The 25,339-nt window shown below is 66.0% G+C and overlaps 2 protein-coding genes across 12 annotated transcripts in view; one reads left to right on the plus strand and one right to left on the minus strand.

Annotated features, from left to right (window-relative positions):
• The first annotated feature begins 2,969 nt into the window (after positions 1-2,969).
• On the plus strand, positions 2,970-5,324 carry GPX4 (glutathione peroxidase 4). Of its 2 annotated transcripts, none has more exons than XM_060629701.3 (7): positions 2,970-3,128; positions 3,993-4,087; positions 4,172-4,316; positions 4,479-4,630; positions 4,729-4,753; positions 4,928-4,987; positions 5,065-5,324. In XM_060629701.3, exons 1-7 carry the CDS (start codon positions 3,045-3,047, stop codon positions 5,095-5,097), a joined length of 594 nt encoding a protein of 197 aa, XP_060485684.1. In that variant the 5' UTR covers positions 2,970-3,044; the 3' UTR covers positions 5,098-5,324. The 2 variants fall into 2 exon arrangements, with proteins under 2 accessions (XP_060485684.1, XP_060485683.2); XM_060629700.3 differs by lacking the exon at positions 2,970-3,128 and adding an exon at positions 3,475-3,722.
• A 2,121-nt stretch (positions 5,325-7,445) lies between these two features.
• The window catches only part of SBNO2 (strawberry notch homolog 2), a 50,499-nt gene continuing 32,605 nt past the window's right edge, over positions 7,446-25,339 (minus strand). For 6 of the 10 annotated variants that reach the window (XM_081791064.1, XM_081791066.1, XM_081791063.1 and 3 more), the window contains 28 exons: positions 23,957-24,118; positions 21,622-21,705; positions 21,271-21,367; positions 20,789-20,943; positions 20,575-20,708; positions 20,405-20,495; positions 20,182-20,325; positions 17,773-17,890; positions 17,445-17,550; positions 16,886-17,039; positions 15,868-16,044; positions 15,270-15,367; positions 14,517-14,599; positions 13,242-13,433; positions 12,825-12,994; positions 12,131-12,262; positions 11,494-11,629; positions 11,298-11,410; positions 11,133-11,204; positions 10,944-11,052; positions 10,659-10,733; positions 10,223-10,447; positions 9,267-9,361; positions 9,091-9,183; positions 8,825-8,956; positions 8,522-8,598; positions 8,104-8,294; positions 7,446-8,025 (listed from right to left, as the gene is read on the minus strand). In XM_081791064.1, the coding sequence (XP_081647190.1) occupies positions 7,541-8,025; positions 8,104-8,294; positions 8,522-8,598; positions 8,825-8,956; positions 9,091-9,183; positions 9,267-9,361; positions 10,223-10,447; positions 10,659-10,733; positions 10,944-11,052; positions 11,133-11,204; positions 11,298-11,410; positions 11,494-11,629; positions 12,131-12,262; positions 12,825-12,994; positions 13,242-13,433; positions 14,517-14,599; positions 15,270-15,367; positions 15,868-16,044; positions 16,886-17,039; positions 17,445-17,550; positions 17,773-17,890; positions 20,182-20,325; positions 20,405-20,495; positions 20,575-20,708; positions 20,789-20,943; positions 21,271-21,367; positions 21,622-21,705; positions 23,957-24,118 (3,900 nt within the window). In that variant the 3' untranslated portion in view covers positions 7,446-7,540. The remainder of the gene's footprint in view (positions 8,026-8,103; positions 8,295-8,521; positions 8,599-8,824; positions 8,957-9,090; positions 9,184-9,266; positions 9,362-10,222; positions 10,448-10,658; positions 10,734-10,943; positions 11,053-11,132; positions 11,205-11,297; positions 11,411-11,493; positions 11,630-12,130; positions 12,263-12,824; positions 12,995-13,241; positions 13,434-14,516; positions 14,600-15,269; positions 15,368-15,867; positions 16,045-16,885; positions 17,040-17,444; positions 17,551-17,772; positions 17,891-20,181; positions 20,326-20,404; positions 20,496-20,574; positions 20,709-20,788; positions 20,944-21,270; positions 21,368-21,621; positions 21,706-23,956; positions 24,119-25,339) is intronic. The other 4 variants (XM_078443749.2, XM_081791067.1, XM_078443752.2 and 1 more) reach the window with 2 other exon arrangements.

Here is a 25,339-nt window from a genome sequence, read left to right on the forward strand (position 1 = left end):
TGGGATGGATGAGAGGAAAGGAGTTGGAGATGTGGACGCGAATGCCAAGGGGAGGGGGGCCAAGGGTGGAAGGAGAGGGAGCTAGGAGCGGTTTTAAGATGGGAGAAAAGGCATCTGTCTAGGTTGCTGGCGTGAAGGCAGATCTGGCAAGGGGAGAAGGCAGGACTGTTGGAACCTGGGGGTGGGGGGAGGCCGGCTCCAAGGAAAGGTGGCCCGGATAGTACCCCAAGAGGGCCCAGGCATGGGTGGCAGGTGAATACAGTAGTGGGTGTGTAGATGTTAGGCAGTCTTGCTGTTCCACAGGGCACAGAAGAGACAGGAGAAAGGGCTCACAGGGCCAGGTGGGCCTCAGGACCCCAGAGAGGCTGCCAAGGCCTGAGCATCATTCTGATGATTCAGAGTCCAGTGACTGTGCCCTCAGCGCCAGGACACAGAGACACAGAGTGGCAAGCTGCTCCTCCGCACCTCTCGCCATGCTGTATCACATGGCCGAGGCTGAGTCCAGAACTCTGGCCGCCATCCACACGCTCCTGGGTGGGGATATAAAATGGAGTGGATGGAAAACAGTCCGGCAGCTGCTCACGAGGTTAAACGAGGCTTAGCATCTGACCCGGCAATTCCACTCCTAGGTGCGTACCAAGGAGAAATGAAAATGTACGAAAAGAGGGAGGGGGACAAAACAGAAGAGACTCCTAAATATGGGGAACAAACAGAGGCTTGCTGGAGGGGCTGTGGGAGGGGGCATGGGCTAAATGGGAAAGGGGCATTAAGGAATCTACTCCTGGAAATCATTGTTGCGCTATATGCTAATTTGGATGTAAATTAAAGAAAAAAATTTTTTTTTTTAATTAAAAAAATGAAAATGTATGCCCATACAAACACTTGTACAGCGTTACAAAGGCAAAAGTTCAAAACAACCAAATTCCATCAATATATGAACAGGTAAACACACTGTCCACCACGCATGGGAACATTACTTGGCCACGAGCAGAGCAGGAGCGAGGCGCCCACCCCCGCCACCCCACGGACGGACCCCGAACACACGACGCTCAGGGAGGGAACCCGTCACGAGACGCCACACGGAGTGTGAATCCACGTGTGTGAAACTTCCAGAACAGGCTCTTCCACGGACAGGAAGGGGCTCGCTCATGGGGGCCGGGGGCTGGGGGAGGGGACAGGGAGTGACTGATGATGGGGACTGGGTTTCCTTTGGGGTGATGGGATGTTCTGGAATTACCTAGAGGAGATGGTTGTACATTTTAAATATCTTAAAAAAGTGTGCACTTCAAAATGGCTAAAATAGTGGATTTTATGTTATGTGAATTTTATCTCAATTAGAAAAACTTTCCACTTTGAAAAGGCCTCTCGCCAGTGGCCAGCTGAGCCCCCTCACTGGGGACACACAGGAACTTAGGCCACCACAGGGAAGCCTTCCTGGAGCCTTGAGACTGTCCCAAGACTCCACGGCCCCCTCTGTGAGACGGAGTGTCTCCGGCAGAAGCCGTGAAGCCCGGACGCCCCGCCGGCAGCCGCACCTCCGGCTGGCCTCCATGTGGGTTGTTGTCTTCACCTCTGGCCACCTCAGGACATGGGTGCTGCCAGCTCGCTCCACCTCTCTCCTCCTGCAGGGTGGGCACAAGGGCGTTTCCCTGAGCTGTTTTTCTGGCCCATCCTGCAATAACCAACAGCCTCGGGGGCCATCTTTATGACAAAGTTATAGGTCACAACTGCGGCAAAAGTGAAAACAGCAGTCTTCCCCCCAGGGCCAGACAGGCTCCTTCCCCAATGTGGCCGTGACACCCCGCGGTTCCAGGGGGGAAGCAATATGGGCGGCACGTGCGGGGGGGGGGGGTGCTCCTTCTTGAGAAGTGAGGCTGCCCAGGTGGGACTATGGGGGCTCTCTTCCAGGAGGTGACTCAGACAAGTGGGCCTCTGGTAGCCGCACTGGAGGGAGGCGGCCGCGTGAAGGCCATTGTGCAAGACAGGGCCTGGCCGTTGGAATGGGCTTCCTCATTTCACTGCACTTCCACCCCTAAGCGTGGCGCAAGGCCAAGGGCCCCAGCTCCGCCCTTTGGCAAGCCTGGGTGGGAGGGGGTCTCATTGGCGCCCCCCAAGTGAACCAAGCCGAGAGTCCTACCCCCTCCCCCGTCTCTGCAGCAATGTTCACGGGAGGATCCGAGAAGGGGATGAGAAGTGCACTGTAGCACAAGCTGAAAACACCCGCTCGTCCACAGGTCAAAGTCCAGGCAGGGCTGGGAGTGGGGGCGGACGGGCCGCTGGGGAATTCCTTGGCTCAACTCCCAAGAGCGGGCGGTCCTGTCTTCTGGACCGACTCGGCCAAACGCCTGAGCACTGTGTGCAGACGACTCCCCCGGCGCGTGCCGCCGCTGCCCCGCACACACCTGCGCGTCCTCGCGGCCACAGGGGCCCGCTAACCGTCGCCCGGTTAGTGGCCCCGGGCTCACGCGCTGCTTGTAACGGCAGCGTGCCGTTTCGTGGCTCGCCGCTGGGTGGTCCCCGGCCTTCGCTGGGCCCACGGGCGGGGCGCCCCCGCAGCGACACCGCAGTCTCCGGTGAGCGGGAGTCTGACCCCCGACTGACTTTATTTACTTTTAAAAGACAACCTCCAGTGTTCAAAGAGCCGGGCGATACGTCCGGGAGTTCGAGCCCCCCACCACGCGTTTCCAGTACTATCTCAAGTGGTCAGGCACCCCGCGGTGCCGAGGTCAACCAGCCGGATAACCGTCCTAAACTCGCCGACGCGCCGCGCCTCCTGCGCGGACCTCGCAGCCCTCCCCGCCGGCGAGCATGCGCAGTCGCGCAGAGCCGCGGAGCCGCAGCCCGGCCCGGCCCCGACCCCGCCCGCCCCTCACCCCGGCCTCCCATTGGCTGGTGTCACCACGCGTCCGCCCCGCCTGCGCGTACAACCAATGAGGGCTCTGTTGGGCGTGGCCTAGGGCGGGGAGGCCGGGCCCGCCGGCGCGCGTCCATTGGTTGGCTCGGCGAGGGGAGGAGTCGCTGCCTCCGGCGCCCCCGCCGCCGCGATGAACCTCAGCCGCCTGTGCCGCCTGCTGAAGCCGGCGCTGCTGTGCGGAGCCCTGGCCGCGCCCGGCCTGGCCGGCACCATGGTGAGCTGGGCACCGGAGGCGGGCCGACGGGCCGTTGGGCAGGCGCGCGGGGCCGCGGAGAACTCGGGCGGGGGGCGTTCGGGAGCAAGCCTGGGCAGGAAGGACCCCCGATGGGCGCCTCCGGGTTGCGTCGAGGGGGCTGGGTGGCTTGGGCACCCTCGGCCGCTGGCGCCCCCGGCCGGGGCCCGGCGAACGGGAGGCGCCCGGTGGGCTGGAAACCCCGGGTCACGCGCCGCGGGGCGTCACCGCCCCTCCCCCGCCCCGTGCTCCCCTGGGCCCCGCGCGGTGGCGTCACAGACGGGCGGCCGGGCGCCCTGGCTACCGGCCCTTTGTCCCCCCGGCGCGGCCCTCGGGCACAGGCGCGGCCGGAAACGGTCCGGCATGGGCCGCACAGCCGCCGGCTCCCCGGGTCGCCGCGGGCAGCGGCGCCGGTTGCCGGGCAGGCGGCGGCGCCGAGTCCCCCCGCGGCGGAAGGCTGGGGCTTGCGGGCGCAAGAGGGCGCGCCCCCGACGGAAGGAGCCGCGTCTAGAGAGAGCGGGGCAGGCGGCGCTCGCGACCTGTGATAGCGGCTGTAGCGCCGATTCCCGGGATCCGGTGCGCGCGGGGCCCCCACACCCGCCGCTGGAGCCACCTGGCGGGGTCCCAAACCCTCTTTGGGTCTCAGTGTCCTCTGTCAAATGCGCCCTGCAGCGCAAGCGGCGGGCGCCTTCGAGGAGGAGGAGTCCTCAGTTTTTCCTTGTCCCGGGGACATGGTTTTCTTGGCGCGGATCCGCCTGGGAGTCCTTCCTCTGGGGACCCTGAGCTGGGCGATGGGCCAGGTGGCAGCGAGGTCCACAGGCCCCTCATGGTGCCCTTGCCTTACAGTGTGCCTCCCGAGACGACTGGCGCTGTGCTCAGTCCATGCACGAGTTCTCAGCCAAGGACATCGATGGACACATGGTTAATCTGGACAAGTACCGGTGGGTACATACCTGCCTGGTGGGAGAGGCAGGGGAAAAGGTCGATGGCCCTGACCTGGCCTGACTGCACCATCTCTCCTCCAGGGGCTTCGTGTGCATAGTCACCAACGTGGCCTCGCAATGAGGCAAAACGGAGGTAAACTATACTCAGCTTGTCGACCTGCACGCCAGATACGCTGAGTGTGGTTTACGGATCCTGGCCTTCCCTTGCAACCAGTTCGGGAGGCAGGTACGTACTTGGCCAGCTGTGTCCCTAGGTGTCCCTGTGTCGGGATGGTCAAGACTAGGGTGGGCGGGTGTGGGGAGAAGATCTGGGTCGGGCCTGTGGCAGCGGGGACCAGGGGGAGTCCAGGCTTGTCCTCCCTCACCCCAATGCCCCTGCTCGCCCCAGGAACCAGGGAGTAACGCGGAGATCAAGGAGTTCGCTGCTGGCTATAATGTCAAGTTCGATATGTTCAGCAAGATCTGTGTGAACGGGGATGATGCCCACCCGCTGTGGAAGTGGATGAAAGTCCAGCCCAAGGGGAGGGGCATCTTGGGAAAGTGAGTGCGGGGCAAAGGAGGGGGCAGGGTGGTCCGCAGGGACCCCGGGGGGCCCGCAATCGCCACAGATTTCTCATGAGCTCACATTTGTCTTCTAGTGCCATCAAATGGAACTTCACCAAGGTAAGAAGGGGGAAGGGGGGACAGGCTAGGACCGTGTCCAGGGCCAGCTCCTGCCCCTGGGTCCGTTTATTCAGCCCCAGCTCCGTGCCCTGCCCAAAGGGACTCCAGCCCCGGGGGCCGCATTTCCCCCCCAGAGCTGCGGGGTCCCTGTTTTGACGCGGCCCCTTCCTGCAGTTCCTCATTGACAAGAATGGCTGCGTGGTGAAGCGGTATGGTCCCATGGAAGAGCCCCTGGTAGGTTCCTCCGCAGGGGCCCGCTGGGGGGTGGGGGCCAAGGAAGAGGCCAGCGCTGACCCCCTTTCTCCCCACAGGTGATCGAGAAGGACTTGCCCTGCTACCTCTAGCTCCACAAGGATGCGCCCCCCCGCCCTCCCACGGCCCTGCCCCTGCCCCTCAGAGCCTTCTACCCGGCACCCATGACGGTCTGCCTGAAAACCAGCCTGCTGGTGGGGCAGACCCGAGAACCCGGCGTGCACCCCCTGCCGGAGGAAGGTTCCTCGGCCCGGCTCGTGGCTCGGCGCCCCCCCCCCCCACCCCTGGTTATCTTGTGGGAATAAAACGTACAAATTGGCCTGCTGCAAGTTCCTGCCTCCCTGGGGTGTGTTTGCGGGGTAGGCCGGGAAGCCTTTTGCCCTGGGGACCTTCTGGTTCAGGGGCAGGAGGGTGGTGGTAGCTCCCCAGGCTCTTGTGAGTTCAGGAGTTCTCTGGCTTCCTAGGGCTGCGTCTGCGCCCGCTAATCTTAGCAGCCCCGCCTGCTGGGCACAGGCTGATCCTGTGGGAGGTGATAGGAATTACTGGCTGTGACTCATCCAGGGTATTAGCCCGCTGCTCAGGGCCTGCCTGTGGCCGGTCTTCCCCAGTGCCTAGATGGGAGGCCAAGGGGGCTGGGGCCTTGTGGCTCTGCCCACTGGAGGGACTGGGCACGTGGGGTGGGCTGAGCATCAGGCCGAGCTGGTCTGGGCACAGAGTCGTGCCAGGCAGGGCCTGTGCAATAGACAGGACTCACTGTTGGACACTGAGCCAGGGCATCCAGGCCTGCCCACGGGGCCTCATCTGGTGCAGCCGTGGGGGCGTTATCTACAGTCCCCCGCCCCAGGAAGGGGTGGGAATAGCCTGAGGCCATCAGTCCTGCAGACCAACGCTCATCCACGGTCTGGGGGGCCTGGGAGGCATGGTCACAGCTTCCTGCCTGTAGCTGCCTGGGGCCATCCTGGCAAGGGAGTAGGGGATGGCATGGCTGGAGAGCAGTTGGGTCTGTCCTGTCCCTACCCACCCCCCCAGCCCCCACCAATTTCCAGTGAAGGTCAGCAGCAGAGAGATGGGGCTGGAGGGCTGCAGTAGCCAGGCTGAGAACCCCAGCCACCCTAGAGCTGCTTCCCCTGGGTCTCCCGGCTCCTCACCTGTCCATGTCCTGGCTGGTGGGAGACCCTTCTAACCTGAGGACCAGACCCGGGTGTGCTTCCGTGGTTTCCGCGAAGGGCCTGGCGTGCGTTCCTGCCTTCCCAAGGGCTCAGCTCTTGGTCCTCCTGTCCTGGGCTACCCCACCCACCTGAACCAACACTGTGAGGGACCCTTGGGAATAAACCGGAGCAGGGGCCGCAGCTGTGCACACCAGAGACTAGGGGAACTGCTCTGGAGAGCACCACCACCCTGAGTGTCCCGGGGTGTCGGGGGGTGTTGGGTCTCCCCGGCAGGCAGGAGGCAACCAGTGACTGGCCCAAGACACAGCAGGGCTGGCACGGGTTGGGCCAAGGCAGCTGGCCTGCCACGCTGGTGCCAGGAAGACATCATAGACAATGGCCCCTTGTAGCGTGGGTCTGTCTCCTCAGCCTGGCCCTAGACCTCTACCCTGGCCTTGGCCTCCCACGGGTCTGGGAGAGGAGTGGGCTGGTCTTACCCGCCTGGCTCCCTCCACAGGCAACAGCCCCCTTGACCTCCTCTGAGTGGGGCCACCGTGGGCATCCGCTAAACGTTCTTGGAGGAGACACACTGTGCCTTCCTCTCCCCATGATCTCTGCAGGCTGGAGAAGCAGACAATCTGGGAGGTAGTGAAAAGGCACATATATTTAAAAAAAGATCTCTTTACATATGTACACCTGCATTAATTATAAATACACATAGAAACCAGGGACCCACCCACACCGCCAGCTCCACAGCAGGTTCTGGGGCCTGGGAGAGAGGGCGGGGCAATAATTTAGGGAGCAGAGAGAGTGGGGAAGAATTGCATATATTAATGGGGGTGGGGTCTGTCCCATGGAGTCCCCCAGAGAAGGCAGGGCCCTGAGCACCTGGGGTTTCCTGAGTTTCCAGCTCTTGGGGCCACCCAGTTTTGTGGATTTCAGGGGTTTCTGGTCAGACCAGGCCCTGAGGGTGGGTGGGGTGAGGTGGGATGGGGAGCTCCTGCCTAGGCCTGGAGGGCAGGAGAGGGCAGAGGCACGGGCAGGGTGTGCCCCTCACCCCCGGGGCCCTGCCCAAGCCTGGAGCCCGCGACATCCTGAGTGGGACCTGCGCTGCCTGGGAGGGCCCCGAAGGGCGGGCAGCATCTTGAGGGGTCTGCCCGGTAGGGAAGGCACTACAGTGGAGGCCTCCGGAGGCTGGGGGCGGGGGCGGGGGCGGGGGCGGGGGGGCGTGGCAGCCCCTCCCCGGAAGTCAGCAGGGGGGCCCTGGGCCCCGGGTCACCACCCGCCCCGCCACCCAGGCCTGCAGGAGAGAAGTTCGAGTCCACGGAGACGTGCGTATTGCAGATAAGTTTCCTCTCGGACGCCGGCTGCGGGCCGCTTGCCGGGCCTACGAGCTGGGAAACGGGGGGCCGAACTGGATGACGCTCTGCCGCTCGGGCCCCCCGCTCCCCGCAGGCGCTCCGGCTGCCCCGGCGCCGGGCCCGGCGTTGAAGGAGCGCAGCATGTCCTCCAGCACCTCCTTGAAGTTGATGTCACGGCGCTGGTGTGCCAAGGCCGCGGCGGCGGCGTCGGCTGCGGAGTCCGGGGCGCCCAGGGGCAGGCCGCCGGGGGCTGGCACGGGGTCCGGGGGCGGGAAGGCAAAGGGCGGGGGCTGCGGGAAGGCCTGGGCCGGCGGGCTGTAGGTGAGGTCCAGGACCTCGCCGGGGCCGCAAGGCAGCTCGAGTGGGCGCAGGGCGGGCGGCGGCGGCGGCGGCGGCGGCGGCGGCGGCGCGGGGAGGCCCCGGCCCCGCGCGTGCTTGCGCTTGACGTCGTCGTCCATGAGCTGTAGCTCCTGCAGCACGCGGCGCACGCAGCCCTCGGGGATCTTGATGCCTGGGGGCCGGGGCGGGTCAGGGCCTCTGAAGCGGTGCCTGCTCCCGCCCGGCCCCTCTGGCGTGCCCACCTGCTCACCGACTTGCTTCTTCTGGTCCTTGGTCTTGAGGCGCACGATCTGCAGGTAGCTGCTGCTGGTGACGTCGGCCATGACGGCGGCGATGCGGCCCCACACGCGCAGCAGGGCCCCGCACAGCATGTAGTGGTGCCGCAGCCGCAGGCCCTGCACGCAGTCCTTGCCCTCCTGCACCAGCCGGCAGTGCCGGTTCCTGCGCCGGGGCGGGGGAGGGGAGGCTCGGATCCCACGGCCCCCACGCACCGTCCTGCTGGCCTCCTCCGAGCTCCCTGAACGCCCCTGACGCCCAACGCGCCCCCCCCCCCCCTTTGCCCTGTGCCATTCGTAGGGACCCTCCTCGTACACGTGCTTTGCAGAGAGGCCAGGGCCAGGCGGTGCAAAGCTGTGGCGCCCCCATCCCAGTCCGACCCCGGCCCTCACCATGCGGTGTGGCTGCAGTGCGTCAGCGAGAAGGCGTAGCTGTTCTCCCAATGCTCCCTGGCCTCCTCCGCTGTCACCTGCGGACACACAGCCGCGTGAGCCACCCGCATGGGCTGACCATCCACGATTCCCAGCGCACGAGCAGGAAGCTAAGGTCCACGGTGCCCAGGCCTGCTCCTCCTGCACCGGCAGCCGGGTGAGCTGGGCACAGAGGGCTGGCCTGGGGACCTGCAGAAAGGGGAGCACGTGCGCCAGGGGGCACAGGCACCCCCCCCCACCCCCGGCCCGTCAGCCGGCGCCTACCCAGTGGAACTTCCGGCACAGGCTGTCGAAGGTCTCCAGCTGGCTCTGCCGGCCCACGTTAGGCTTGTACACCGTGAAGTGCTTGCCGCGGTTCTGCTCCGCCAGGAGGCAGCTGGGCTTGTTGTCCCGGACCTGGGCAGGGGTGCGCGGGAGGTGGGGAGGTAGGGGCGATGCTGCCTGTCCCTCCCTGCCCCTCCCTGCCCCCCCACCCCCTCGGCTGGGGTCCCGCCCCTGGGGACATGTTGGGGGCCCCCCGAGCCACCCACCTTGTAGGAGAGGTAGAAGCCGTCGTGGGGGCCCGTCAGCTCCAGGGACTTGGCGTAAGCCTCGTCCCATTTCAGGCCGCGGTCCACGCTGATCTGCAAGAGCATGTGGGCTCAGAGCGGGGTGAGGGGTGCTGGGGGCGGGCCTGCACGTGCTGGGCGGCTTAGCGCCCACTCACCTTATAGAAGACCACCTGCCCATCCTGTGGGTGCCCAGGGGCAAGGAACACCTGCTGGCTCTCCTCATAGATCTCATCAACGCCTGGAGCCAGGTCTGCGGAGAGGATGAGCAGGGGTGAGACCCTCCCATCGGGGCCACGAGGCTCCAGGCTCTGGGCTTTCGGGAGCCGTCCGTCCCAAGTTCTCGGGGACACCCCAGAGATGTCCACTAGGGAGTGCGGTGGATGCGCCCCCGGCAGAGACGGCCCGGATGGCAAGTGGCCCCTCCTGTGGTGGCCTGGGGTCCAAGCCGCCTCCCCAGCCCCCACTGGACACTCACACTAGATGTGACTACAGACAACATGCCCCTCAGGGCCCCAGCTCTGCAAGGCTCTTGTGGGGATGGTTACATAGAAGTCAGCAAACTATACCTGCCACCGATTTTATAAATAAAGTTTTATTGGCACGTAGCCGTGACCACTCAGTTTCCCGTGGTCTGTGCTTTCATTACCACGGCCGAGTTGTACGCTCGGGCAGAGACTGGTCCTCGAAGCTGAAAATACAGACTCTGGTCTCTCTCAGGAGGGCTTGTGGCCCCCCCCCCCCCAGCCCCTGCTGTGGGGTATCAGCCATCGGGTTCCCTTGGCATGAGGAGAGCAAACGTGCCAGGCTCACCACCAGCACATGGGGCATGTGGATACACCCCTCAGGCCTAAATAAGACCTTCTGGTCCTCAGGGAACGGCACTAGGCTGCAGCAGCCCCCCTCCCCGAGACAGAGTCTTCTTGGTGCCCCAAGTCCTGCCCCTCCAGGGCCCTCCCAGTTGCTCACCGGGGTGGGGATCACCCCAGCACGGCCACGGTCCCTCCGTTAGGAGGCTGGAGCGGGGACAGGGGCAACACCGTCAGGGCCATTCCGGGCTCTGGAGACCCCCACCCCCCACAGGCCCCCGCCCCGGGGAGGCCACAGCCCTCACCCAGGATGCCCATGTCGTATTTGCCCTCCTTCTTGTCCACATCGATGAGGTGGTCGAAGGTGTCGGAGAAATACTGGAACAGCGCGTTCTGCTTGTGCACCTCTAGCCCCAGGATGCGGTTCAGGAACTTGGTGATGGAGCAGTCTGGGGGGTGGGGGGTGCTCAGGAACTTGGTGATGGAACAGTGTGGGGGGTGGGGGTTGCTCAAGAACTTGATGGAGCAGTCTGGGGGGGCGGGGGGCTCAGGAACTTGGTGATGGAGCAGTCTGGGGGGGCGGGGGGTACTCAAGAACTTGACAGAGCAGTCTGGGGGGGAGCAGGGGGGAGCTCAGGGCGTCGGGAGCCCTGGCAGGGCCCCGGGAGCTTTGCCTGGGAGGTGTGGAGGCCTTCCCATGGATTTGCGGGGGGGCAGGGGGGCTCTGCGTGGAGGACTCACCCTTCTCCACATCCAGACAGCCAGAGCGGGACTCACGCCCACCAATGCCAACCGACAGCAGGCCCTGCTTCATATCTGCAGAAGGGGGGGCCTCGAATGTCTTCTGCCCCGTGCCAGCCCTCCAGCCAGCCCGGGGCGCCTGCCCTGCCACCAGTGCCCCCTCGGTAAGCTTGTGCGGAAGGGGGGTCTTTGGACACAAATTCAGTCTGCCAGTGCCAGTGCTCCAGACCGCTCCGGGTCAAGCTGTCCCCACACCGCAGAGACCTTCACTCAGCCCCAGCTCACCCCGGAAAAAGGCGGCGTCTCCTCCGGGGTAGCCCTGGGGCAGCGGCACCTTGTTCTCAGTCTGGCTCAGGATGGTGGTGAGGACACAGCTGAGGGCCCGGGCACCGTACTGAGTGCAGAGAGGAGGGGCGTTAGGGGACCCTGGGCATGGACACATCCCCTCCTGCCCCCCTCCCCCTCCCCAGGTACCTTGTTCTCAAAGTTGTACTTGCTCAGGTCACGGGACTCAGTGGCGCGGCGGTCCCCATGGGTCAGAGCCCCCTGCCCCGGATGGGGAAGGCCGTCAGGAGCTGCCCCCGCTCCTCCCGGCGCCGCCCCCCTCCCCCCCCCGGGAGCCCGGCCAGCCCCGCTCACCAGGCTCTCCAGCCGCTTGGCAACGATGGAGGCGAACCTTCGCTCCCCGGCCAGCTCGGAGATGAGGAAGACGTACTCGGGGGCAGAGACCTGGTTGGACCGGTGGGTCCGGCCTGAAGCAGAGGAGGGCTCTCAGGGACCGCGGGCGGGGGGGGGCGGGGCGGCCGGGGGCGGGGCTGCCCGGGGTGGGACTCACCGAACTGCTGGATGGCCCGGTCCGCGCTCCAGGGCAGCTCCAGTGTCATGTGGACCCGGCGTCGCTGGTTCTGGACACGGCGGTCCGCTTGGAGGGAGATGCCAGAGCTGGAGGCCTCGGAGATGATGGCCACGAGCTGGGGGACACGGACGGGACGGTCAGAACCCTGCCTGCTCCTCTGTGCCTTGCGCACCTCACGTGGGTCACTGGGACTCGTTTAAGGTGAGTACGGGAGGAGCAGGTGTGTGTCCGTGGGGGAGCCCACGTGGGCTCAGAGCGGACCGTGGGCCACCCCTGGCCTGCCCTGGGTGGAGAGGAGCAGCCCACACTGAGTTCCAGTGGAGGGCCTCACAGCGGCCCCTGGGCGGTGACAGACGGCAGCGTGACAGTGACTGGAGGCTGGGACGGCCAGGGGGGCCTGGGGGCCTGTGGGCCCCCCCCCCGCCCCCGCTCGGGCACTCGTGCACACACACGCCCAGCGGGGGCCGCGATGGGCTGTGGTCCTGGGGCCAGCCCCTCAGGAACCCTGTACCTCCCTGGTCACGCAGGGTCCTCACCCGCTCCCCCCACACGGGGGGCACCTGTTGACACAGCCCATCCCCTGCACCCCCCCCGGGCCCCGGCCTCATGCCCCCACCTTCTCCCCACTCATGAAGCGCTCCTTCTCCCTGAGGTTCACGTGGTCGATGGAGAGGCCTTGCTCTGCCCGAGACTCAAAGGCCACTGTCCCGTCGGGCCTGGACACCACACGGCCCTTCCTGCCAGTCATCTGGGGTTGGGGAGGGGGGACCAGCAGTCAGCCGGTGAGGCCGTCAGGGACTGGCCCCCGCATGCCCGTTTCCCTGGCCCCTTGCCTGGGTGCCCGGAGCCCCCGAGTGTGTGTGTGCTAGGGACGCTGTGGACCCTGGGCCAGGACGGCCTTGGTGCCAGGCCCGGGCCGCCCAGGGGCAGACAGCAGGATTTTCACTCCGTCCTATGTCTTCTGTTATAAACCTGCTCCCTGGGGCAAAACCAGAGCCTGGGCTGTCGCCACAGGGACATCCCAAGAGAGGGGCCAGTTTGCACGTGGGGAGGATAGGGAGGAGACACAGGGGGACAGGCCTGGGGACTAAGAGCACACGGGGGTGTGTGGGGAAGGTGGGTGCCAGGCCGGGCTGGGGAGCGGGGGGCAGGGCGACGGCGGCTGTGGGAGGGGAGTCCACCAGCAGCCGGCCCGGCCTCCTGGGCTGCACACCGGGTGCCGGACCTGGGGTCTTCCCAGCTCCGACCCCGCGTCACGGTGCCGTGCGGGGACTCCGGGGTGGCCACGGGGGGGCCCTGTGGAAGCTCACCTCAGCCACGTGCTCGGGGCCCCCAAGCTGGTCGATGAGCTCGTCCAGAGTGTTGACGGGCAGCTCCCGGCCCAGCGCCCGCACCTTGGCCAGGAGGTCCTGCCTTAGCCGCTCCACACGCTCCAGGACACCAGGGCCGTGTGGGTCTCGCTGCAGGGGGCACAGGGGCCCTGCAGGGCCAGAGGTCAGGGGGTACCGGCCGGCCCACCTGCCCACAGCCCCGCTGGAAGCAGTGAAGGGGTCCCTGAGGAGCGGGGCACAGTCGCGTGCACGGGGGGATAGGGCTCTGGAATGTTCTCTCAGCCCAGACTGCTGGTGTGAACCCCCTCTGCCTCAGGCCAGGCGCGTGGCCCTGATGGCGTTCTGAGCCCGACTCCCCTGTCCGTAAGGTGGCAAATGCCGGGCTGCGGGCCTCACCGCGGTCATCGGCCGGCAGCCCGATGGCGTCCAGAATGACTACGTCGTCATCCAGCACGGACTCAGGGGAGGAGTGGAAGTCGCTGTCCAGGCCGGCATCTGACTCGGTGCTGCTGTCGTCACTGATCCGGATCACGCCTGCCACCTCGCACACCAGCCTGGGCGCCTTGGCCCCACGGCCCCGTGGCCGCCCTGCACAGGAGGAACAGGCTCATGGAGGCCCGGCCCGCTCCTCCCTCCTGAGGGGCCCAGCTCACGGCGACGCCTCAGGAGGGGAAGGGGGCAGTCCAGGGCCACACCCAGGTGCCGGGACCCGAGTGGCCTGAGGCTCTTGCTCCGTCCGGCTTCTGGCTGCTCTCCTGGGTCCTGCCGTCAGCCAGGACGTGGCGTAGAGCAGTTTTGACGTCCCTGTCTGACTTCCTGACGCTTCAGTTTACTCTTGGCTGGTGCCTGGGGAGGCCAGGTGCCTGACCTCACACGGCAACCCTGGTTGCCTGGTTGGGTCGGCCAAAGGACGTACCCAGGTCCCGAGGGGACGGTGGTCTAGGCACCTTACGTACACTGCCATCGTCGGGGATGCCCCGCGTCTGGCTGTGTGACCTCAGCTGGGTTGCCTGGCCTCTCTGAGCCTCGCTTCCCACAGCGAGCTGATGCCCAGCCTCTGCTGGAAAGCAGCCCACGCAGGCACCGCCGGGAGGGTGACCTCCCTCCTGGGATGCGCTTCCTGAGCCCCATCGTGGCCCACGAGCTAGCGCGGTGGGGGCGCCGGGCTGGCCTCCACCTAGGGAGCGCGAGGCCGAGAACCAGAATCTTAAGCTCCCCCATCCGAGGGCAACGCTGGGGGCCACAGGTGGCTGCTGCCCGAGGACGAGCTAGCCACGCCGTCCCGCGGAACCGGGGTTTGGTCTTTGGCCAACTGGGAGGCTGAGGAGAGGCCCCGCTGGGGTCTGTGTCTCCCGTGCAGCGAGTGCACCCTGGAGGCTGCCACCCACGGGGTTTCTCTTGGGAAGCTGTGCCGAGTGCCTCTGCACCTGCTGTCCCCTGGACACGTGGGTGGCGGGGGGGGGGGGGGGGGCGCCCAAGTTGGGCCTGCTCAGAGACAGAACCCTCCCGGCTCTGCAGCGAGCAGCAGAGGGGTCGATGCTCAGACAGGGGACAGTGGGGCAGAGGAATGAGCGAGTGAGGACGGGAGGGAGACCAGGGAGGATTTCGAGCCAGGCTGTGCATGGGAGATGGGAGAGAGATCAGAGGCTGGGGGGTGTGGGGGGAGCTTACGTTTTCTCTTACTGCCAACTCCTCTCTCTCGCTTTCTTTTGGTTGAAGGAAAGTGCTTCTGAATTAGTGACAAAAAGACACCCCTAAAATCAAGAAGCAAAATTATTCCCGGTACAAGAGAAATCGCACCTGGAGTAACTCTGGGGAGGGTGCCTGGGGTTTGGAGAAGGCGGGCAGGGAGGGAGGGTGTGAGGACTGGGGGGGGGGGGGGGGCGGGCAGGGAGGGAGGGTGTGGAGACTGCAGGGGTGCAGGGTGAGGGTAGGCCCAGGGCCACAGTTTCACTGTGAGGGCCTGGGCGTGGGGTGGGGCCCTGAGTGGGGCTCCCTCCTCCAGCCATCAAGAGCTCTGTGCACACAGACTAACCACCTCTGAGAGGCCCTGGGCCCAGGAGGCTTTCCAGCCTTGGGAAGAGAGGCCTGCAGCTTTAGGATCCCCAAAGGCCAGTTCCTAAAACCTGCGCGGTCCTTGAAACAGTGCTGCAGCCATGTGGGGGATGGGCACCTGGAAGCCTTGTTCCGAAATCCCAGGTCCCTTTGCTGGCACCCTCTGAGCCTTGGGGTCACCCATGGCTCATCGTCCCAGCCTGTCGTCCCTGAGGGCTGGGGCAGTGTCTGAGCAGATGCACACCTGGGTTCTCACGGCTGGGGTCACAGGGCACTGGCTGCCACGTAGGGAGAACGGAGGGTGGGGCGCAAGGTGGGGGGGGGGGGAGACTGTCCCCGCCCACCCTGGGGGCTTCGAGCATCACTCACTCAGCGGCGGAGACAAAGCAATCGAGCTGCCCGTCCTTCTGGTCCAGCACCTCCCGGGTCCGAGCCTCACCCGTGGACTGCAGCCCGATGACCACACACTTGGGGGAGTGGGGGGAGGTCGGGGGTGAGCTGGGCTCTGAGACTCCCACTGGCCAGCCCAGGAGCGTGGCCCCAGAGGGGCCCACAGGGAAGCCCCTGGTCGTCAGAAACCAAGTTGGCCTCAGTTCCTTTCTCTTTCCGCCCCTGGTGTCCCGCTGGCTGCCAGGCCCCCAACACACCTGAGTCTACCCTGAGACTCCACACAGCCTCGGCCCTCCCGGACCCTCTCACTACCCTCTGCCCTGGCTCCTGCCAGCCCTGCCTGGACGTGGAAAACCGGGGGCCAGGCCACGCCTGTCACCTGCTTCAGGGGGGCTGGGTCAGGCAGGACTGGAACCTTCCAGGCCACACTCTGTCCTCACGGACTCGGCCCAGCCACACAAGAGCGCAGGGCTCCTGGTGTGACCGCAAAGCCCCAAGCCCTGCCCGGCTCTCGAGGCGACCAGGGAAGAGGGCCTCGCCGGCCCCGCCCACCTGGGCGCTGTGCCTGCCGGCTCACCTTGTCCCGGGCCAGCTCCTCCCGGGCCAGCTCCACCAGCCGGTGCACTTTGGCGGCCACACAGAGATACTTGAAGAAGCGCTGGTGGGCCGACCAGAACTGGCCCCACAGGGACTTGCGGGACTCCAGGCCGATCCAGTCGGCGGCCTGCTGGAACACGCCCAGGGCCTCGGCCCACTGCAAGGACACGCCCAGCTCAGCTGCTGCGGCCCAGCCGCTCCCCGCCACCCGGCTCCCATCCCGGCTGGGATTCGTCGCGGGGGGCGAGGGGGTGGTAAGCAGAGCAACACAGAGGCGCTGCTGGTACCAAACGCTAAGAAATGTGAGAAAACCAAAACGTGCGATTCTGGCGAGGCCACGGTGGGAACGGCAGACTCGGCGCGGGAGGAGAGGAGACGCCGCATCTGCTAAGGGGTGGGGACACCTGCAGTGACCGCCTTCTGCCAGCAGCCACGTGGCTCTTGACCCTTCAGACCGGAGCGTCTCACCCAGGACCGTGCCTGGCGACAACTGTGGCCGTCACGACTGGGGGCCCCATCGAGTGGGCGGGGCCGGGGATGCTGCTCCCCCTCCCCCCAGTGCCCGGGACGCCCCAGAGAGAACGACCCCCCACCCCCACCCTGTGTCAGCAGTGCTGGCGGATGGGGCAGGCAGCCCAAACTGGGTTTGAACTGTAGTTCAAATCATCAACACCGTCAGGCCTGACGCCCAGGGCTTGTCCCGTGTGGGCGAGATGGGACCGTGAGAACAGAGGAGCCCGTCCACGACACAGAAATGCCAGCGAAGATGGGGCCACGCCACAGGCACGGAAACGTGGACGCCGACAGCGGCCGCGAGCTCCGGGAACAACGAGGCCCCGTCATTACGGTCACAGGAGAACTGGCGGCAGGAGTGAGTCTCGACGGGCCAACTCCCCGTGGCACCCGCGAGGACAGATGCTGAACGGACGGGAGCATAATTCCCAAGGGACACGCACACTCGTGTCCGTGTGGTCACAGAGCCCGGCCACCCTGCTTACCAGCAGGGCCGCGCGGTTGTAGACGCGCTCGAAGGCTGGGGCCAGCGGGATCTCCTCGATGCGGAAGGTGACGCCGGAGAAGCTGAGCTGGCGTGCGATGTACATGCCGCTGACTTTCATGTCCATGGCCACGATCTCCATGGCGCCCACGCCCCTGCGGACAAGGACAGGGCCACCTGACCACATGCTGGGTCCCACGGAACAAGGGTGACTTGGCGGGGGGCTGATACCGGGAGCTGAGCCCTGGAAGGTGAGGAAGGGCCAAGCACACAGAGAGCGGAGGAGGCAGCACACGCAAAGGCCCTGTGCTCCCATCTGCCTGGGCCCGAGAGGCGTGGGGGGCGGTGCAAGAAAAGCAGGAGTGAGGGGGGCTCCTTCTCCTGGAGTGATGATGGGCAGCAGGAGGCGGAAGAGTGAGTTTTAGGTCCCTCTGGTGGCTGGACGAGCACAGGCCAGGGTGTACAGCAAACGCCCCTGACACCGGGCCCTGAGGCGTGAGAAGCAGCGCCCTCTGTGGGGCCCTCGCCAGCCCCAGTCTCGGGCAGGGAAGGGCACCCACCTCTTCTCGATGGCATGCAGAAACTCCTCGAAGGTTCGGAAGGGCGTGCCGTCCCCCCAGATGCCCAGGCGGCTCATGTAGATCATGTTCCGGGGCTCAGAGGCACCTGGGTTGGGGGAGCCGGCAAGGTCAGGGGCCTTGAACACCCGGGAATGACTCGAATGGAGGCCCGGGAACGGGGGCCGGGAGGCTCACAGCCAGGGGTGCCGAGCGGGTGGAGGCAGATGGCAGAGGGAGCCCCGAACGGGTCTGGCATCTGCCTGGGGAGAGAAGCCCTGCCTCTGGACCAGGTGCTCCCAAGGCCCCCCGGGGCGCCCCCCCCCCCCACCTGTGGCGCTGGCGTAGACCACCCTGGCCAGGGGCAGCTTGTTCTGCAGATCCAGGACAGCCTTGCCCATCTTCGTGGAGCTGGCATTCTTGGCTTTGTGACACTCGTCAAACACGATCTGGTGCGGGCAGGGGTCAAGGACTGTTCTGGGAGACAGACAGCCCCGGGGACCCTGGCCGGATGCCCCAGGCCACCCCATTCTGAAGGGGAGCTCGGCAAGGTGCCTGGGGGGTATGCAGCCTCGGGGTGGGAGCCCGGGAATGTCACCGCCAGGGCAGTGGGAAACAGCCTCAGGGCCCCCTCTCGACTGCTGAGGATGCGTGCCGGGTAGGTGGCGCAGACACACACAGACACTCGTGCCAAGGGGCACGGCGAAACGGGGGTCTCTGAGGAAGAGGGCTGGGCTGGGAGCAGGCAGGCATCCCAGCTGTGACGGGTCCCCTGGGGGGGGGGGGGGGGGGGGGCGGGGTCTCTGCGTAACTTCTCACAGATCCTGGAGACGCTCGACGAAGCAGAGCACCGGGGAAGGTCTTTGTATTTTAAGAGGGAAGGAACCAGTTACAGGCGAGGACGGGCGCCACCGAGGTGTTCTAAACGCAAGACACGCTTCTCCTCACACACGCGTGCGTGCACGTACACGCCTCACGTGAAGCCCGCTTTACGCGGCTCTGCGGGAGCGACACTAGGAAACAGGAGCGTGGGGGTGAGCGCACAGCCTCCAGGTGGGCCGGCCGTCATTTGCCCCAGGCTGTGTGGGGTCTTCGCCCCAGGCTGTGCGAGCTGTCGCAGGGCAAGCACAGCGCCCTCCGGTGCCGGTGCCGGTGCCGGTTCGGCACAAGAGACTTGCTCTAGAGGACAGGTGGCATCTGACGGCGGTAAACCCGGGAGCTCGCCCAGCTAAGCGGGAAGGACACATGGGGCTGGTGTCCCTCTTCCTATCTGTGACCGGGACCAGGAGAGAGGAGGACTTTTGGAGAGTGCCGGGCAGCCCTGGGGCCAGTCACCCCACTTCTGGGAAGGGGCCCAAGGAAAGTGAGAAGGGGGAGACGGGGTGATGGGGCACCCTGGCCGGGCCCAGTCACTCAGGGTTATGACCCAGAGAGAGAGGCCGGAAGCTGCCTCCAGGCCCCGGGGACAGGGCGGCACAGTACATGATGTGCAGACATACCCAGGCTCAGGCGGGGAGGACGGGGACAGCCCTGGGGACAGTGCACAGGAAGATGAGCGCCCTTCGGTGGGGGCCAGGCCGGGCCCCCCCCCCCCCCCCCCCCCCGAGCACCGTGAGGAGTGCCGAGCCCGCTGTGCGCACCACGGGGCAGACTCCCTGGCGGGGGAGGGGGTGGGGTGGGCTCAGGGGACCCTCCACAGGCGCCAGTGCAGAAATCCGGGAAAAACCGTGGCCCCCGCCCGGCACCTCAGCAGGGGAGACAGGGGCGTGTGCTGGTGCCTGACGTGTGTGATTCAACGGCTCACACACGACCCACAGCAGACTGTCCTGCTCTTGCCTGTACTGGTCCCCCCGTCGCTTTTCTCTAGTTTGGGAGACGCACAAAACCAAGCTTTCTAAATTCCAAGGGAAAAGAGAAAGGTAGAAACTCATCCGATCCATGAAGCTCCTGCCAAGTCGGGAAGGATCTAGAGCCAGTACTGGTACGGATACCCCCCAACTGACCAACCGGTCAGCAGAGCTCCTGAACCCCGGCAGCCTGGCTTTTGGCCCAGCTGTCCTCCAGCTGGCCCAGCCTGGCCTGCCCACCTGCATGGAGCCCACAACCGACCGGGAGGGAGAGGGTGAGGAAGAGGGGGAGGGGGGAGGGGGGAGAGAGAGGAAGAGGGGGGAGAGAAGAGAAGAGGAGGAGGGAGGGGGGAGGAGGAGGAGGCAGGAAGAGAAGGGGGAGGCAGAGGAAGAAGGAGGGGGAGGCCGAAGATGAAGGAAAAAGAGGGAGGAGAGGAAGAGAAGGGGGAAGGCAAAGGAGGAAAGAGGAGGGGAAGGGTGAAGAGGAGGGGTGGAGGGAGGAGAGGGAGGAGGGGAAGAGGAGGAGGGAGGAGGAGGGGGAGGAGTTAGAGGAGGGAGGACGACGGAGGAGAGGGAGGGGAGGGAGAGGAGGAGGGGGGCAGAGGAAGGAAGCGCCCTCTGCCCCATTCCTTGGCCACAGGCACCTTCCCGCCCTGGGGCCCCTCGGCGCCCCCGCGCCTGTGGTCGCGGTCCAGCTCGCCGGAGCCGGGACGCCGCCGCCGAGCCAGACCGCAAGAGGACAAGGGCGGGCACTGAGGGCGAGCGTCCTGCCGGGAATGCCTTCCAGCGGGCGGCGCGCTGGCATCCGGGACGGGAGGAGGGGAGGGAGGTCCCCGTACTGCGCAGCCCCGCCCCCGCCCCGCCCCCGCCCCGCCCCCTCTGGTTCAGGATACGACTCCGTCGAAGGCCTCCCCGCACCACTCCAAGATCTGGCGGATGCGCGTGCGGTGCTGCCCGCCGGCCTGGCTCTCCCCGATCAGGGCGGAGTAGGTGGCAAAGAGGACGCCCTCTGAGGTAGTGTTGTCGCCGTACTTGATCTGGGGGAGAGAGGCGGGCGTGGGGGTGCAGCCGGGCTCACTCCGGGACCCCGCCAGAGGAGGGGGCCACCCCACCCACCTTGCTCAGCGCGTGCACCGCGATGCCGGGGGCGTCGATGTCCCGAAGGTCGCGCTCCGCGTCATACTTGAGATCGTTGGAGACGCTGAACCTAGGGGTGAGGGCCGGTGGGTGCCATGGCGCCCCCTCCCCTCCCTGCCCACGTGCGCGGGGTGGGAGGGCACACTCACCACAGTGACTTCTTCCGGCCCCGCAGGAAATTCTCCAGGATGATGCCAGCCACTGTGCGCCCCTTGCCGACGCCCGCACCGTCGCCAATGAGGAAGCCGGCCCGCTGTCCGCTGGGGAGCAGGACCTCGTGTTGCTGCGGGCCGAGGGACGGCGGTCAGGGCCTGGCAGGAGGCCCCCACGTGGGACGTGGGCCGGGTGGGAGACCGAGATTACCTGGCAGGCGTAGGTGATGGCCTCCAGCTGCAGGGCAGACAGGGCCCCGCTGTCCGAGGCGGGCAGGGCAAGGGTGTAGGTGATGTCTGGCGGTGGGACACTGGACAGCGTGCTAGTCTCCACCACGCGGTCAGGGTGCTGCTTCCCGATCTTGGCTGCGGAGGCAGGGCCGGGGGCAAGTCAGGAGTGTGGCCAGGGACAGGTCAGGGGCGTGGTCGGAGTCTCAGGGTTGGCTGCGGGGGGGGGGGGGGGGGGGGACCTATCCGTGCTTCACACAAAGGGGTGCGGGACAGATCCGTACAATCCTAAGCGGGGAGGAAGTGGGCTTTTCATGGTACGCTCTGTGCTGTCTCAGGCGCTGTGCCGAGCAGGGATTATAGAAGTGGCCCCAAGGCCAGCCCACAGCTCCCAAGCCCCTCCAGAAACCCGGAGCAGCCAGCACCCCCCGCCCCTGCTGGGGTTTCGCAGGGCAGAACACTCACATTTGGAGGGCACGTAGTCGGCGTAGGTCTCTGCGTGGCCCAGCTCGTCCCCCTCCTCCTCCTCTGCCTCCTCCTCCTCCTCAGGCTGACTTTGAGACTGAAGGTCGGTGCAGGAGCTGTGGTCAGGGCTGGATGGCCCTGTCCTGCCCAGCACGGCCGGCCTTCCCCCAAGGGGCAGCCAGGCCAGCGAGCAAGAGGGGTGGGGAGTGGCCCACCCGCCCCCAGTGTGCTGCCTCCCAAGGGCCCATTTCCCCATCTGTAAAACGGGCAGATCTTGCTTCCAAAAGGCTGCTTCTGAGCGTTCTAGTCCCTACAAGAGGTGGGCAGGGCGGGGGAGAAGGCCTGGCTCACCTGGTAGCTGACGAGGAGCGGGGTGCTGGAGAGAGAGGACACGGGGTCCTCGACGCCCGTCCACGGCCCGCGGGGCAGGAGCAGCTGGAGGGGACAGTGGACATGAGCCTGCAGACAAGACGTGTGGGGGGGAAGCGCCTCCCCGAGCCCCCTGACCCGGCCTCCGGCGGGGGGGGTACCACGTGGTCTTCCTGCCCCCTCCCTGCTGCCCGCCAGCTGGTTCGTTTGAGCAACAGGCTAGAATTCCCATCAAACAGAGCAAGGACACGTCCCACGTCCCCAACCGCAGTCACACCCGGCAGAGACTGAGCACCTGAGTCTGGTCCAAGGGAACCAAGAACCTGATAGGCAAAGCTGGTGCCTGCGTGGGGGTCCATCAGCCATGGGGGCATGAAGCCCACCTGGGATTAGGACTCATGTGGTGTCCGGGGAGCCTGGGTGGCTCGGTCAGTTAAGCACAGACTCTCGATTTCGGCTCAGGTCACGGTCGCATTTCATGAGTGCCAGCGCCGCATGAGGATCTGGCTGAGAGCTCAGAGTCTGCTTGGGATTCTCTCTCCTCCTCTCTGCCCCTCCCCCAACCCCACTCGAGCTCTCTCCCTCTCGAAAATAAATAAACTTAAAAAAAAAAAAAAGAATTCAGCCCACAGATTCAGAGCAAATTCAGCTCTGGGCAGACCCAGCCTACAAATTCAGAGCCCACAGATGGGCCAGGACGGGAGACCCAAATGCTCTAGGGCCATGTCGCACCTGGCCCTTGACCTGCCCACCCTCAGGGAGTAGTTACGCCCATGTCTGAACAGTCACAAAGAGCCTGGGTGGGGTGACTTCTCGGCCCCCAGGACACACAGTGAGGACACAGCACGGTCCAGACCAGGGTCTGTGCAATTCCAAAACATGCTTACCATTAAAATAAAAACATGACAATCACGTGGCCACCTTAAGGACAGGTGAGGAATGGGATAGAACTGAAAAAATCCCTTCCAGACCCCGTCTCCCCTGGGACTCCCACCACCCCAAGGCCAGTGACTGTGAGTGCCAGGTGCCCATTCCTGAGCACACACGGAGCTCGGGTATCCTTTACGGTCTCCGGGATGGCACGGGCCCCCAAGGCATTTGGTCCCACGACACCCCACCTGATTTTTACAACCCCCCGCTGTTTTCAAAGAAGAAAATGTAACGAGAGCAGGGTGCCGGCAGGCCAGGAACCTTTCCTCAACCCCCAGTCCCCTTCTTCTCAATGAACAAAAACAAACAGCCTGGCCCGGGTTCCTGGAAGGCTGAGTCAGGCCGGCGGGCTGGCAAGCAGCGGGGTGTGGGTGCTGGCGCGCCCTGCCGTCCGCTCCAAGCCACCGTGCCTCACGTTCTCCACCGGGAGCAGTGGGCTGCTCGGAGGGCCTTCGGCCCGGACGCAGGAGGGGGCCGGGGTCGCCACCATGGCTGCCCAGGGCAGGGACCGCGCCAGGCTGCCTCGGGCACTTCCCGCCCCTCTGCTGGCCCCATGCCGGGCCCCAGACTTCCCAGGCCCGGCCCTTCTGCGTCTGGGCCGTGGACGCTGCCTGAGGAACGTCAGAGTGGCCGGGCGGGCATCGTGTCCACTACCGTGTACCACCTGGCAGGGCTCCCCGGGCTCCCCCCGGCTGGCTCTGGATGGAAGGGGCCGCTCCCCCTCGGACACGCGTGGCCCCCATCCGTGTTTCCGATGCCGCCCGTCAGCCCTGAATGAGGGTTCTGGCCCCCGAAAGCTAGAGGCTTCTCTCCCAGCAGACAGCCCTAAGAGGCCTGGATGGGCGAGGGCTCCCCACGCCCGGCATTAGCCCCGGTCTTCCTCACCGATGTGCCTGCTGCCCCGGTCCTGGGAAGGAGCTGGAGTCCGGGCCTGGCGCACGCGGAGACCCCGCTCACCTCTGGCGACTCCTGCCCGGCCTCATCTTCCCCACCCCCGCCCGTGTTCCGAGGAAGCAGCTTCACAGACGCCAACCCAGCGCGCTACCCCCTGCAGAAGGCCGGCCGGGGGCACCCCCTCCGGTGCCTCCAGCCACTGCCCAAGGTCCTGGGCGCAGAAGCGCCAGGGTGAGAAGCAGCAGTGTTAGAAGCTGCTTGCTGCTCACCTCCTGGGGAAGCCCGCGTCCCCAGCAGGGCAGAGTGTGGGCGCCGAGCCAGGGGAGGCAGCGAGGTTGGTGCCTGACCGCCACAGGAGTCCCGCCCCAGTCCGCGCGTTTTCCGGGCTGTGCGGGAAACAGGAGGACGCCTGACCTGTGACCTCACTGCCGTCTGTGAACAACAACCTGAACCCGCCCCCGGCCTGTGGACGGGGCCCTCGGAGGGCGCTGACCTTGTCCTGGGCGGAGGGGCCAGTGCTCACATCCCAGATGGTGGGCACCTGGCTGAGGCTGTCAGCCGGCAGGAAGTCAGGTGTGTCCGCGATGTCTGAGAGGGAGTCCACGGACGAGGAGAAGATGGAGGCGTTGGAGAGCTCGTCGAGGTACGTGGAGTCCTGTGAGACGGGCGGGATGAGGAGCGGCCGGCGCGGCCGGGGCTGGGGGCAGCCGCACCCTGCACACGCCTGCTGCCAGCAGGAGCCAGGCGCCCGCCCCGCGGGCATTCCCCGAACACACGACGCTCAGGCAGGGAACCCGACACGAGAGGCCACGCGGGGTGTGGGTCCGCGTCTGGGAAACGTCCAGGACAGACTCATCCACGGACGGGAAGGGGGCTCGTGGGGACGGGGGAGGGGCCGAAGGGGTGGAGGCGACGGCTGATGGGGACGGGGTCGCGTTTGGGGAGATGGAACGTTCTGGAATTAGGTGACACTGGGCACATGTGACACCAGCGCACGGATGTCAGAACACAGAGAGCCCCGCGCCTTCCAGGAGGTGGCGTGCTGTACACGGTACACACAATTCGGAAACCTAAATTTAAAGAAAATCGGACGCGGTGCAGGGTGTTCCCACGTCGCCCTCCCTCCCACCCCTGGTTCACAGGCACTGAGGACCTGTGTATACCCTGTTTGCACCGGATACCAAGGACACTCGGAGACCAGCCCCCAAGGGCTCCTGGGCCAGCCTGGAGTGAGCCCCCCAGCCGGAGACCCCCATGGTGCCCTGCTGGGTTCTGGTGTTCATACCACTAGCCACCAGGAGGGGGCAGTAGGTGTCCAGTTTTGCACACAGGGCCCCGGGGTGCCTGAAGCTGGGGAGGGGCAGGCCTCCTTCCCCATCCCTGAGGCCCTGCAGGCCCGGGTCAGGGGGTGGGGGCACAGCCCTCAGCCGACTCCTCATGGGGAGGGAGTCCCACAGCCCCGCCCAGACGAGGCCCTTCCAGCCGGACCTCCACAACAGAGGACCAGACCACGCTGACATCTCAGGTCAGTCAGTGGGGGCATTTTGTGAGCAGGGCAGAGGCCAGTGGGGTTGGATGAGGCCGCGTGTAGGAGCAACGGAGTCCCCAGGCCCTGTGCACCGTCTACGTGTCTCGGGCTGTCGGGGCCACTGGAAGGCCAGGGCCAGCCGGGTGGGATGCCAGTGCATAGGCACGGGGGGACGGCGAGGCAGACAGGCAGGGCTGGCCAGCGGGCGTCTTGGGCTCTGGGGATGAAGGGGATGCGTGGGCCTGGAGCCCGCCTGTATGCAGCTGGCTCGGCCTCCAAGACCACAGCTGAACTGGCTTCTGGGGGTGGAGGCGGCATCCTTGCAGCCCCCAGGTCCCTGAGAACAGG

The sequence above is a fragment of the Panthera onca genome, chromosome A2 (assembly GCF_046562875.1).
Source record: "Panthera onca isolate mPanOnc1 chromosome A2, mPanOnc1 haplotype 2, whole genome shotgun sequence".
NCBI lineage: Eukaryota > Metazoa > Chordata > Mammalia > Carnivora > Felidae > Panthera > Panthera onca.